A 14,215-nucleotide genomic window follows, 5' to 3' on the forward strand; every position below is an offset into this window, starting at 1 on the left:
TGAAAATCAGTTTGCAGATGGCTTCTTACAGATTTACATACTTCGGCTGAGTTTCTCAGAAAGCAAGAATTTACTTTTATGGCCCTTTACCTCGGTGAGAATTTTGAAGGGGTATTTCTGCCACTGATTGAATTCTGCTGTAAAAGCTGTAGGAATGTCAGTTTCTGAGGCCCCCTCTGGCTCTCTGTCAGGCTTTACTGAGACAGGCTGGCAGATGGGCGTACGCGCACACAGCAAGATGGCAGCGAGTCGTTGTTTCTTGGGTAACTTAACTAAGAAATTCCGAAGATAACTCATACCCTGCTGATCCGTGTAGGAGTAAGAGACGGCGTCCTCAGCCATTGACAGAAATAATTACTGTAAATGAAAAAGAGGGCGGTAAAAAAGAACTTGATGAAATCTAACTCGGAGATCAAAGGGATGCTCAAGTGCCATTTTTGAGCAAATAGAAAACAAGGGCAAAGTAACTGGCTAAATTTTCAGTTTACCACAAACTTGATGAATATTAGGCAATTTCTCCTTAAGCGTGGTTCTTCTTTTCAGCCTGTATCAGTTGTGTCCACTTAGCTGTTTACTGAAACATATGGCTGTGTTCCAACCGAGCTCCAGTAAGGGATTTTGAATACAAGTGTTTTTAAAGCCTGATAGTAATGTAGGTTTCAAAATATCTACTCTTGGATCTGCGTTCTGTTGAAGGACCCAAGACAAATGCTGCTCCAGTCATTTATTTTGCTTTAAGTACTTCTGGAAAATGTGCATTGAAAGTATTATCAACAGTCGAACGTCAGGCCTTTAATAAGAGGTTATGTTCAGCTCTTGGTTAATTGCACTTGTATTCAGGTATCTCACCTGGTTTCTTTAACCTTGTCAGCCTCCTCAGCACAGCAAGTACAAGACATACATGTGCCGAGACATGAAACAGAGAGGAGGATGCCCCCGAGGGGCCAGCTGCACCTTTGCACATTCACAGGAGGAGCTAGAAAAGTAAGTGTACCCCTGATGGTAGAAATCAGCCCGATCTCTCTTTCCTTTTACCCACAAGAGTTATATATCATATGTAGGAACGGAGAGAGGAGGCATAACCGGTCTGTTACACTGGCAACAGTGTGAAAAACTTGTCATCTCCCAGGCTTTGCAACTGTTCCAAATACAGGACATTTTGCTTTGTCCTGCACTAATGCAGCTCTGCAACCTTGATGTTTACACAAGTGTTATTTGAGATTTTGGAGGTGGACTGCTTTTCTTGTTTCTTAAGCATGACTAAACACGCTGTTTGGCTGCATCGTTATGATGGTTTGTTTGGGTATATTTCTTATTTTACCTTCATCATCAGGTGTGAGAAGCAGGCTGCTGGCAGTTCTCCACACGTAGAGGTTGTCTTGTTCTGTCCGGAGGGCTAAAAGCAAGCATAGCTCTTTTTCTTTCCCCAAGTTATTCTTTGAAACTCTTTGACAAATTGTACATGCAGTGACATAAAAGTGGTTAAAGCTGCTGTTGAAGAGTTAAACAGTCATGATATAAAGTCTACAGTAAATAAGTTAAGTTTGTTTTAGAGTTAGAGCTGGCATGCAGTTATCCTAGAACAAGCTGCTGTTCTTCTCAAGATTGTTTTACATCTTTTAAAGTAAAATGAATTAAGAGTTAAATAAATACAATGTATTTTATGCAGTATATGTAACTTGAGTTTTTTGAGTTAAAATCATTCACTTTCGAGAAAAGGCACTGCTTTTAATCAGAAGGAAGTTCCAAAGATTTGGCAATGACCTGCAGTCTGTCATCTTTTTCCTCCTTAAAAATCTAGAACTTAAAGTATTCCTATGGCAGGTCTTCGGCCGTATAGCCAGCATGCAGGGCATGGGCAGATTGGGAGGAGAAAAAGAGCGGAGCACATGGTGTTAGAACAGCAAAGGCAGCTGTTTGAATGAAGAAAGAATATGACTTTGATACTTGTGTTCTGCAGAAACAGCTGGGGTTTTTCCTCTTTTGTCGTGGTGTTAAGAGAGTGGAGGTTGGTGGTGCTGGTTTGGATGGTTAACAACAGTGACGACTTAGTAGTAGTTGTCTGTATTGAGGACTGTTCGTCAGGTGGAAGAGGCCCCTTTTATCCAGGCTGCCTTGTATGCCTGAGTAATAATGTTGTCGTGGGGTGAAGTAAAAGGGAACGCTTGCTCTGTTTCAGGTTGCAGCAGTTTCTGTAGGTGGCTGGGGAACTTTGAGTTCTGACTCTTCCTTGTGCCTTTACCTTTGAGTAGATAACACATCAGTGGTTCTCCTTTTAAAAAATATACAAAATGAATACTATGCATTGCTGTTGCTGTTTAGTTTCTGTATTTCTAGAGCTTTGTTTGCAGGAAGGTTGTGTGGAAGGAGGTGGTAGTGCCTTAGATAGCAAGTAGTAATCTAGACTTGCTTAAAGGGCAGCTGATTCCCTGCTTGGCAAAGAACAAAGACCCAGTGTGCATAGGCAAGTATTAATTTTTTAGATTGTCGTGCACAAGTGGACACTTCAAGAAAGGTTCATAAAGTTGTACAGAAAGATCCAGAGGGCAGCGATGTGCAACTTTTGTTCTTTTGAGGTATTTTATCGTGGAGGGTGCTGTATAAACACTTCCTATCCCCTTTGGGATGGGTGCCTGTATCTGCCCGCCGCTCTCTCGAGTGTGCTGCTGTGTTCTGTGTGCATGGGCAGGGCTGGCCAGTCCTCCTTGGCTCACAAGGTGTGTGCAAGCCTTCTGTGTCAGACACCGCACTGAGCAGGGTGCCAAAGGGAAGCCCTGGCTTCTGCTTGAGGAGCTCATTTTTGCTCCCCTCTGTGTCTCCAGCTGACGTGAGGTGCCAGGACAGCTTCTGAGCAGCACGTGTTTAGAAAGCTGTAGCCTGTCCCTCCTCAAGTGCTGCTGCTGTGATGATAGCCTGGTTTGTCTACTCCCTTTTAATGTGTTCCGAATGATGGCCACTGTCAACACTATGTAGCCTGAATGCATATTTTGATTATGTGGGCAAAGATTGATCCATCCGGGAAACTGCCACATTGTTGGAGAGCTAGGAAGATGGCTCGAAGATAGTCAGTGATCTTCTACAGCTGAAGGGCTCAGGTCTGTGTAGAGAGGTTATACTTTGACTATCCTCGGCCACATCTAAAAACCAAAACAACAAAAACCTGCAGCAACAACAAGCCCCTTTTTGCATTGCTGTTAATGCTGTGCACGTGGGCAAACGTGAAGATTACCTGAGGATTAATAACGTACAGCCGCCTCCTGTTTTATCTTCTATAGTAATGCGTGTACCTTCCTAGTTGTGTTACCATCTCACTTCACTTCTTAGATAGGATGCTGAAGTGTTGGCCTCAGCTCTGTTGAAACCTTCCTGCATAGGAGGTGGCCTCTTGTTTTACGGTATTAACAGTAGGAACGCTCAGGCCTACAAATATGCCCTCCCACTTGCCTTCTGGGATCTATGCTAATGGCAGGATGTTTAGTGGAGGGCCCTCAACTCTGGAATTGGCTCTGTGCTGGTCCAGTACCATCAGTCTGACTTCTATGGAACATCAGTTAGAAGGCTTATGTTTGCTCAGATGTCAGAAATGGATAGATTTTTGGAATTGGTGTGTTCGTAGAGTTTCTATCTCTGCAATCAATTTATCAAGCGATGTAAATGGTGTAAGCTGTATGTTTGCATAGTAACAGAAATCTTAACTGTGCTTTAAATGATATCACGTGACGATAAAGGCTTGGTTTGTTGTTCGACAAACGATGCAAAAGGGAATCCGTTGATCTTTTGCCACTTCAATTTTCTGCTATTAGTTTCTTCTCTGAATAAAATAGACTTGAGTAGTCTGATTGTAATTCTGAGGCTATTACTATGGGTAGCATTATATGTGATGTTTGATTTTGGTTGTCTTCTGTACAGTTGAAATACGGATATGCACAGGAGAGAAGATTTTAAACTTGCTGTGTGAAGTTAGCTGTGGATTCTTGGTGTACTTGTTATTAAAAATCCATCCACATTGTTCTGGTTGTGACTGCGGTTATCAGTTCGAGTGCAGTGAAGTTGTTATCTAGCAGATAATCGATTTCTTGCAAGCCCTTAAGAAACCTGAATTTAAACTTGAAGATTTTGGTAGCATCTGTGTTTGAAATTGCAACTCCTTTTAGTTTTTTGTTTTCAGTTTTTAATGTGTAGTTTCTTTTTGTGAAGATTCCGTAAAATGAACAAGCGTCTGGTTCCCAGAAGACCCCTGAGTGCCTCCCTGGGCCAGCTAAATGAGGTGGGCCTGCCTTCAGGAGCTATCCTCTCGGAGGAAGGGGGAGTGGACTTGCCCAATAGGAAAACTTCTGCTCTGCCAAATGGAATTGTGCCAGCAGGCGGCACAGTGACGCAACTAATTTCTCGAGGGACTGACTCCGGTTACGAAACTGCTCTGAAGCCAGGGAAGATGGACCATCTGAGTAGCAGTGCCCCTGGATCCCCTCCTGACTTGTACGAGCCTTCCTAACTGTTGTTCCAAGTGTCATGTGTGTAAATGTCGAGGAGAAACAGAGTAAACCCATGCTCTAGAAAAGAAACAGAACAGGATTTTGGGGGTTGTTTGGCTATTTTTGTTGTTTGGGGTTTTTTTTAAAGTTATTAAAAATTAGAATAGAAAACTAAAGCTCTAAACTGCTTTATTTCCCCATTTGCATCTATGTTAATTGAAGAAGGTGATGTAAGCCTTCAGAATGTGGAGTGTAGACAGAGAACAGTGTTTTTAAAGTGTGGTGTTCTGTGTCAGGCCTCGATGAGCAGTACTGTCTTTCTACTTTCTAGGCTGGAATCAGTCCCCAAGAGCTCCATTTCTGCCTTACCAGTGAACCCTCATCCTGTGCCCGCTCGAGCACCGGCAGATCTGCCTTCAGTGTCAGTCACCAAGCAGCTGCAAATGGTACCACGAGGATCTCAGCTGTACAGCACTCAGCAACCAGATATGTTTTATCAAGATCCTAGAGGAGCTGCTCCACCGTTTGAGCCAGCACCCTACCAGCCAGGTGAGTGTTTGAGACCAAGATCTCTACCTTTCATCTTCATACTGATTTTATTCTTTCTTTCTGCTCTCGTGTTTACTTAAGCCCTTAACTTGGGAATTTTCTTGCACATCATGTGGGCTGTAGGCGCTAATGTTGTGACAGCTTAATAAAATGAATATTGTCAGGCTTTTTATGTGTTGACTGAGGACTTCGGTGGTGGTGAACACAGAGGTTTGTATCCATCTGTTGTAGCAAATCCTTCTTCCTTTCTTCACATCTGGGCTAGATCAGGGATCTGGTGAACCTTATGAATTAAGTTTTGACTCAGGGAAAATGGAAGTAAAGCTTAACCAGCAGAGCAGTTTGTGCTTGCAGAGCGACAGGACTTAGGTCCTTCCTGAAAAGCGTATGAGTGCCTCAGAAGTGCCCACATATGTGTGGGGTGGGATGGGTGGGGACAAATGAAATTAGAAAAGGGCTGGGCACAAAAAGGCACTTATCATAAAACAGGAAGTAGGAGGAAAAGTTTTAACTATAGAGAAACTAAGTGGAGAAAAATAATATTGAAGGGGGTTAAAAAGAAAAGGTATGGCCAAATATAAAAACAAGGAACGCAAGATTGGAGAGAGAAACGACACACTGAGATTAATGGCAAAAGAAAAAAAAATGAAGGACTGAAGGAAGTAAAAAGAAAAAAAGCCATAGAATGGAAGGAGGGAAGAGTGCAGGAACTTTGTGCTTTTTCTAGTTATTCTGTGCTTAATTTTTTAGTAGAAACACCAGTTAGACAGTGGGGACAAACAACAAATGTGGATTCATTTATGCCATTCTTTTTGTGATGATTGTAGATTGGAGTCTTTGAAACAATTTGGTTTTGTGGACAGCTGTGGGAATCACTTTCTATATCTTGTTTGTGTTTTTTTGTCTCTTGCCTTATTTCAGGAGTTTACTATCCCACTCAGTCCATATCTCGCTTTGTCCGACCTCCTCCGTCTGCTCCTGAACCCGGTCCACCTTATTTAGACCATTACCCGCCCTACCTTCAGGACCGCGTGGTGAGCCCGCAGTACACACAGCCGCAGCAATATCCTCCTATGGCACAGCCCATCTACCCGCCGCACTACGACAGCCGCCGCGTCTATCCCCCTGTCCAGCCATATCAGCGAGAGGAGATTGTCCGAGGAAGCCCAGTTCCCATTGAAATTCCGCAAGCGGCTGTACCTTCCTATGTACCTGAATCCAGAGACAGATACCAGCAAACAGAGGGTTATTGCCCAGTGGCTCCACATCTCAGCCAGATCAGACCTTCTTGCCACAGGGTGCGGTTTTTATATTGTCTTTCTAGTTATTGAAGAGAAAAAAAAAAGTGTAAACTGCTTGAGAAGTTGGATATTTTTGCTGTAAGGTGGTGCGGTTTGTGAGGAATTAGAAGTCTGGGCTTAAGACAGGCTACATCTGACGAAGCTTATAAAAAAAAAAAGCCTGGAAGGTGGTTTAGTTAATGATCAACTCTGCAATTGTAATGATGTTAATATGTAAAGGAGAGGGCTGCTACGTAGTACTCTAAGTAGAACAGTATTGTAATTAATTTTGCAAGTCTCAAATGGCCTGGACTTCTCCAACAAAGATTAGGCTGGAGAGGGCCACCCTTTCTAGTGCAGGTTAGATACAGTGTGTGTGAGCGATCCTGTGTACATGCTTGTGTTGCGCATCTGGGACTGACCATCTCTGTGCCAAAGGAAATAAATATGCAAACATACATCCCTTGAGAAAGGAGATAAAAATTCTGCTCTTCCAAACTGAATATTGCAAACTGGAGGCTCTTCCTAGTAGAAGTGTACAAACTTGTTCTAGCAAATCACCAGCTGGAACTGACCCCTGTAGAACAGTTGGACTTGAGTAGCTGTCATTCACGTTAAAGGCTCTGAATCGTATTGCTCAGTCTAGGAAGTATTGTCGTCGCTCATAGATTATCAGGTTTGAGTTTCGCACGTTCGTGAGATGTTTAGTTCCGTGGCAAACTGAATAATAAAAGCAAGCTGACTGTGGTCAGGTTATGATCTGAAGAGCTCTACTGCTTTCCTCAGTATGACTGAAATGGGAGTTTCCCAGGCTGGATCGTTTTCTGGTGGAAAGGAAACGAGTCATGTTGAGCTACCTGTGAGTTAAAAGATCAGTAGTTTTCAAGTTAGAAACACTGGGTTATTTGGGGTGTGCTGAACTAACACTCTGGCTAGTGTAGGAACATGCGTGTCCCATGTCAAGTCTGAAAGTTAACAGATAAACTTGAACAAAATGATCGTTACTTACTATTGTAAAGATGCTGTCTAGTCACTGTGTTTTCCTGTTCTTGCAGTTTATGGTTGCCTTATTTTGTAACGTGTTTCTGTCTTCATTTCAGCCACATCCCAGCCTGGACGAACTTCACCGGCGAAGGAAAGAAATCATGGCCCAGCTAGAAGAGAGGAAGGTGATTTCTCCACCTCCTTTCGCACCGTCTCCAACCTTGCCTCATCTTTTTCATTCAGAGGAGGTAAGCATATTTTGATTCACTAGCATGTTTAGAAAATACTTTGGAGTTTTTGATAGGTGAAGGCAACAATAAAATTGGAACTTTTTGGTGTTGGCATATGTTGGGGGAGTGGATTTTGTTCTCCAGATGGGAATTCGTTATAGTCCAGTCTCTTGGTTGGCTGTTGATTCTCTGATCTACTACTGATCTAAGTTATCTGCTTTTGGTGCAATCAAGAGAATTACTTCTGAGCCATTATTAATAGAAGTTGTTGGTCTTCATGGTTACTGGACTTTGCTGCATTTGCTCCTATATTGCTTAGAATTAAGTAACAGCTTGATAGAGGTTTATTTTTTTAACAGAGATAAAAAAATATTGCTTTGATATTGGCTAATGAGCAGTCAGCACTGGGAGTAGAGCCAGGTGATCAGAACTTCACGCATTTTGTGCTTGCTGTGGCCCAATTCCAAATGGTGATGCATCCGATTAAAAAATAATCCTGGTGGTGATTTTCTTCAAGTTCACTGCTGTTGAACTAAGTCGTGGTGGCTGTGAAGCTGCTTCTTCCCTTCACTTACAGAACCAGATTTTTGTGTTTGTACAGTACTTGGATGAAGACCTGAAGGTAGCTGGGAAATACAAAGGAAATGACTACAGCCAGTACTCGCCCTGGTCCTGTGACACCATCGGCTCCTACATTGGAACCAAAGATGCAAAACCCAAAGATGTTGTGGCAGCAAGAAGTGTGGAGATGGCGGTATGTAGGGATTAGGGGAACTGGGAAGGAAAGTTGATACTTCTGTGGGTTGAGAGGGACTCATTTGCTTTCTAGGATGATGGCAGTGCTTGTATTTAGGCTCAAGAGTGCATTACAGTCCAAGAACGCATTTGCAAGTGTGCAGAGTGCTTTGTTTTCAAAGTTATGAACAGTCCCACATCTGTGTAGCTGGCCTAAAACTTTGGAGATAAATGCAGGCTAAACACTCTGCTTTGAGGCCGTGGGTAGCAACAGATATTTCACCATGATTCTTTACACTTACTTGAAATTCAAAGATGACTATTAGATAATGGAGTTCTTAACAGTAGGCTTCAGAGAGATTTCTTCTGGGCTTTGGAAGGAGTATGTATTGCTCAGAGATGCCCACTGATCTCTGACTTTATTGTGGTGTGTGGTTTTTTTTTCCCTTCTGTCCCATTAGACTTTCTCCATCTTAATTTCCCTTAGCTGCTGCTCCTGTCTGTTTTAAGTTGTTCACAGTTAATCATGCAACTGCTTCACAGTTATCTTGTTAGACCATTAAAGAGACATCACTAACAATGGAGCTAAACTGAAGAAGACAACAACAAGTTAGAAGGGAACAGAGAATACAAGAGAACTTACTGTCCTACTACCAGCTTGTTGTAAAAGGAATGTGGTTTTGTTCATTTCTGAATGAGTTTTTTACTGCTTTTTCCATCTTCGTCTAGAACGTAGATAGTAAAGCCATGCGTGACCAGCGATTAGACATGCAGCGAAGAGCAGCAGAGACCGGCGATGATGACCTCATTCCATTTGGAGACCGACCAACTGTGTCGAGATTTGGGGCTATCTCTCGTACCTCCAAAGCGATGTACCAGAACTCTGGTCCCATGCAGGCCATGGCGGTTCAGGGAGCTACCACCAAATCTATCATTTCAGGTATGATGGGCACTCGTGGATTTCGCTGCCTGTTGCTTTTTTCTTTAGAGCTACTGTAAACGTGGTTCTTGTCTTAGAAACGTGGATGAGATGTATTGTGTGCCACTAGAAATGACTAGGTAGGGCTAAACTGAGGAGCCTGAAGGAAAAGGCTGCCACTGCTTCGCGTTCCACAGACAGGTTTGTCCACACACAGTGTGTGTGTTGGCGAGTTGTTGTTGCTGTTTGGAAAAAGTTATTTTGTTCTTTTGGTGACTCGGATGAGGTTGATTTTTAGATCTGTTGTAGCAGAATCCAGAAACTTACTGCTTTCTCAAATATATAATGCAAAGCCATCATAACCAAGTCCTGCACTGCACTCCTACTTTATGGATGTTTGCTGCTGCAAACTTAATGCAGCCGTTGTGTTGTGCGCTGTCAGGCAAAGCGCATACAGTAGGAATGGTTTATTTTCTACACATCTGTTTTGTAATCGCGCTTATAGTGTGGCTGTGTTACTCCATAAGATAGTCTCTTTCTTCATGTGCACTAAGTAATGTTAAGGTTTAGTCGTATTCCCCAAAACTTCCTTTTAATTTTTTTCAGGTGTTAACTGCTGGAAAAAAACAAACTATAATTTTCTTGATTCAGTACTTTGTCAACTTTCTAGACTTTATCACAGGTAGAATTCTAGCCTGCCTGAAAGCTTAAGCTTTGAACCAATGTTAAGTAGGCATCTCAGAATTATCAATGAACTCTTGAGTCTTCTAGGAACTTAAGTAATATAAATTATTATTCTCGTAGTGGCTATAAGTTTGTCTTTGTGTCTCCATCCCCCTGTGTGTCTGAAGTCCTTCACAAACTCTGACTCTGAAAGGCTGTAGCGAATGTTGTTGGACAGGCAGGAGGAGTCATGCATTATGCACATGAGACTTGTCACCATAGTATTTTTGTATTCATTTCAGCTGAAGAAACCTTAGGCTTCCACACTCTTAAGGGCCAACCTTCCTGGTTATTCTCTAATTTTTGCCCAGTCCTGTGTGTTGGCTGAACTGCTTAAAGGATTGTTCTGTAGTAACACGACATGGTCTTCTTTCTGTTCAGTGGCAGACTACAATCCTTACGGAACTCACAGTGGCTGGGGAGGCTCTCCATATTCTCCTCATCAAAATATACCTTCTCAGGGACGTTTCAGTGACAGGTAGGATTGCTTTATTTTTTTCTTCACCTTTTCCTAAGTTTCTTTTATCCATTTCTTTTTGTGCCAGCTGAGCAAAGCTGCTTTTTTTTTTTTTCTGAAATCTCCTTATTTTTGCTTTTCTGATCCCAAAGGGAGAGACTGTCCATGTCCGATGTGACTGGTCATGGGAAACAGTTGCCCTCAGCAGAGCGAGAGCAGCAGCTGCGCATGGAGCTGCAGCAAGTAGACCATCAGATTAGCCAGCAGACACAAATGCGAGGACTAGAGGTTGGTACCCATGTTTGGAAGAGCGGTGAGGGGTGGTATGGAGAGAGATGGAGCTTGTAAAGCTGCTTTTAATGTGTTGATCATTCTCTGACTTTAATGATACTCAGTAACGATACTTAATTTTGTGATGCCAGGCATCAGGACTGTGGTACAAGCGTCAGCCTTGCTGCTTAGCACTTCACATACAGATCAGTGCCAGGAGCGTTGCCGTGAGCACTCTGTGCTCGTTCACATTGGCTTTCATTCTCTCTCACTTACTTCCCCTCTCTGTTCATCTCTTAACTCGAAGGCAAACTTGTGGTTTAGATACCTGTTCCTCTTGACTTTATTGCCATTGAACATGTCTGATTTCATGTACAGAAAGCTATGACCTTCATCTGTTCTGTGTTTGGCTTTGTGTTGTACCTGTTTCTTACTAAGTAGTGCAAGCCACAAGAGCCAAGAAAATAAATACTAAAGATATTTAGCTTGAGAAAATAAAGCTTAATATTTTATATCTCCTTGCTTAGAAAAAAAGTGGTCACTTGCAACATAAGTCTACATTTATAAAAGAATTAATGAGCTGAAACTTTTTATTTTGTGACACACAGAAGGCGAGCTATTAAGCCATAATCAATTAATTGTTTTAGCAAAGCTTTAGTTAATTATTTTTCCTCCTAGGAGAAAATCAATAAATACTTACCAGAAAACTATTCTAGGTACCTCAGTGACTATTCGAGTCAGTGTGTTTCCAGAAGGAATTACTCTAAGCAGTGGATAGACCGATTACCGAAGAACGCATAATAGAGTAGAGGTCTTGCAGATTAGTTGTAAGAGCTCACAACATTTAATATGCAGCAGCAGTTACAAGTAGGATGCATTTCTCAGTCGCTTGAAACATAACTTGTGTTTGTGTGCTTTTGTTTGAGAGCAAGAGGAGAAAATGTTTTAGATCTTGCATGTTTGCTTTTGCCATAATAGAAGAGTATTGGGAAGTTGCAAAACCTCTAAGTGGCCTGTCTCTTCTGCTCGTTGTCATTGTGTCAGTGTTGAATCCTGCACAGTTGAGTTTTGAGCCTTGACTTGATTGTAATTTGAATTTGTCACAACTAATTGGTTATTTTGAGTAATATCAGCTTTCAATTTATGTCTTGTGTTCAAAGCTGCAAATAGATATTTGAAATCCAGGAGGCTTCATTGATTTACCTGTTACAAGGTTGTAGCGATCGTTTAATTAGGAGCATTAAGAACTGGATTATTTGCTTGCTTAACTGAATTAACGTTTGTGTGGAATAGTCAATAGAATGTTTAAATGCAGAGCACATACCTACGGAACTGATTCCTAAGTATTAGCAGATTTTTGGAGCGACTGACATAGTCTCTGCTTTTGCTTGGCTGGTGGTAACTTGCAGCTTGTGGATGACTGTAGTCACTTATCCCTTGCCGTTCCCGTGCTTCCTGATCCAGTCATAGTGGCATCCACGCCTGTCAGGACGCTTTCTATGATTCTGCTGTAGCATTCGGTAAATTTTACTACTGTGAAGTGAAGCAGCAGTTCTGCTGTTATCTTTTGTTCAGCAAATAGCTCACAAAAAGAAGCTAGTGGTTTTGTTCGTATGCATCATCTTAGTTTTGAGAAGGGAGCGGTATACAGGGAAAACCCATGCAAACTTACTACAATAAAAGTTATTTAACGCTGCTTGTTTAAAAGGGAAAACGCTTGTCTGCACGTGCAAAAATGTTAAAACTTGCATTGGAAGTGATTCCGATTGGAACCTTGCTAAATGTGGAGAGACAAGGCCTTGGTTTTGCAAATAAGCAATATTCTGGAGTTATGGCCTAGAGCTCTTTGTGCTCGGCGTGTTGTGTGCTCAGTTGTGTATGTGCTTGGCTTTATGCATTTAGGCTGTTAGTAACAGGCTGCTGTTGCAGAGGGAGGCGACTACCCTGGCAGGCCAGCCACAGCCCCCACCCCCTCCTCCCAAGTGGCCTGGGATGATCTCAAGTGAGCAGCTGAGCTTGGAGCTACACCAGGTGGAAAGGGAAATTGGGAAGAGAACCCGTGAGCTGAGCATGGTGAGTGCTGTGGGGGTGGGAGGCCCAGAGGTGGAGTGGAGAGCTGCCTAGCTGTCTGCAGCCCTGTCACCCTGGCAAAAAGGCTCTGCTGGATGGCTGCAGCTGGAGTCATCCGTCTCCCTCTTCACCTCTTTATTCTTCAAAACTCCCGAGAAGTTCCTTGATGCTTATCCATGAAAGATTTGAATTCTAGCTGTTTTAAAGTACTCTGCTGTTATTTTGTTGCCATGTGAAAATAAATTTGGCACTGAATTTGTTGGAAACTGAATCGTCTCCACGGTCACTGTGCCATAAGCTATACAAACAGCTTTAATGTAGAAAACGTCACCCACAGGTACAGGCTAGCGTTCAGAAGTCTGTGTTGTTACAGTCCATGGTCTTTGCTTCCCGTTACAAGAATCGTCCCTTCCGTTTGGATAATAGTGTTCTGAGAGGATGAGCATATCTTACTGAGTCTGTTTCCTTGTCTTGTGGCTTTTGTGGGTTACACCGTGTGACTCCAGTTTACAGGAGCAAAGGTCGTCGTCAGTCCCAGAAGATGAAGTCTTAAATTATTCTAACACAATGTCAAAGAGTTTTTCTTCTGTCCTTTTTTTACAGGAGAGCCAGTCTTCACTGGATATAAAAAACAAACTGGGCACCACTAAACAGACCGAAAATGGACAGTTAGAACCACAAAGCAAGGTTCCAACTGAGAACCTCGCACTGACATTCAGGTAACGTGAGTCTTCAGCCTTTCGTTGTTTAACAGGAGAACGAGTGAATCAGGGTCACTCTTTGGCCTATGAATAATAGCCCTGGCCTCACATTGTCTCTGACATGGAAAGATCTTCAAAGGAAAAGGTTACACAAATCAGGCTGTTATAGCGTGAGCTTGAATTAAAGGCCATTTCAGCTGATGAGTAGGTGAGTGGAATGAGACTGTATATCGTTAACACAAGAGAGGAATTGCAGTGTTAGTAAGATGAGAAATTAATCTAGAAAGGATTGGATGATTAGTAGGGAAGATGCAGGAGATGAACAACCACCATAAAAGAAATCTTCGTATACAGTTGGAGTTTCAAGGAGAAGAGATGCTCTCAATGTGAGAGTTATTCCATCCTGCTAAGTTTGTGGTGTGGATATTGTCTAGGAAGGTATGTAACTTCAAAACTTTGCTTTTATTTGTAGGCAGTACCTTTTATCTGTCTAGATGCTGGGATTGATCTAAACTCACATTTGATAGTCAGCTGAAATAAGATGTTGGCTGGGAATGCTGGAAATCTGCACAGCAACCATTCTCAGATGGCTGCAAGCATTTGTGTGTATTCAGAGTAATACTTTGAATGTTTAAGCTCAGCACCACTTCACATGAGCAGTTTGGAATCTGGATATTTATTCAGAAAGAGTATTTATTTGGCAAATGTATCCCTCTCAATTGCGTAAGTCCTGCAGCCAGTTCTTGACTTCTGTGCTGCACCATTGGATTGAGACCTGCAGAGCAGAAACTAATTCTTCCATATGAAATTTTGGAAGTAATG

The 14,215-nt window shown here is 42.4% G+C and overlaps 1 protein-coding gene across 10 annotated transcripts in view; it reads left to right on the forward strand.

Annotated features, from left to right (window-relative positions):
- Positions 1-14,215, forward strand: part of RC3H1 (ring finger and CCCH-type domains 1) — an 80,778-nt gene that overhangs the window by 40,100 nt on the left and 26,463 nt on the right. For 4 of the 10 annotated variants that reach the window (XM_054072603.1, XM_054072597.1, XM_054072599.1 and 1 more), the window contains exons 9-19: positions 872-984; positions 4,198-4,479; positions 4,807-5,024; positions 5,946-6,322; positions 7,405-7,536; positions 8,102-8,272; positions 8,983-9,193; positions 10,277-10,373; positions 10,505-10,640; positions 12,525-12,695; positions 13,296-13,411. In XM_054072603.1, coding sequence (XP_053928578.1) covers positions 872-984; positions 4,198-4,479; positions 4,807-5,024; positions 5,946-6,322; positions 7,405-7,536; positions 8,102-8,272; positions 8,983-9,193; positions 10,277-10,373; positions 10,505-10,640; positions 12,525-12,695; positions 13,296-13,411 — 2,024 coding nt within the window. The remainder of the gene's footprint in view (positions 1-871; positions 985-4,197; positions 4,480-4,806; positions 5,025-5,945; positions 6,323-7,404; positions 7,537-8,101; positions 8,273-8,982; positions 9,194-10,276; positions 10,374-10,504; positions 10,641-12,524; positions 12,696-13,295; positions 13,412-14,215) is intronic. The other 6 variants (XM_054072601.1, XM_054072602.1, XM_054072600.1 and 3 more) reach the window with 3 other exon arrangements.

The sequence above is a fragment of the Cuculus canorus genome, chromosome 8, assembly GCF_017976375.1.
Source record: "Cuculus canorus isolate bCucCan1 chromosome 8, bCucCan1.pri, whole genome shotgun sequence".
Taxonomy (NCBI): Eukaryota; Metazoa; Chordata; class Aves; order Cuculiformes; family Cuculidae; genus Cuculus; species Cuculus canorus.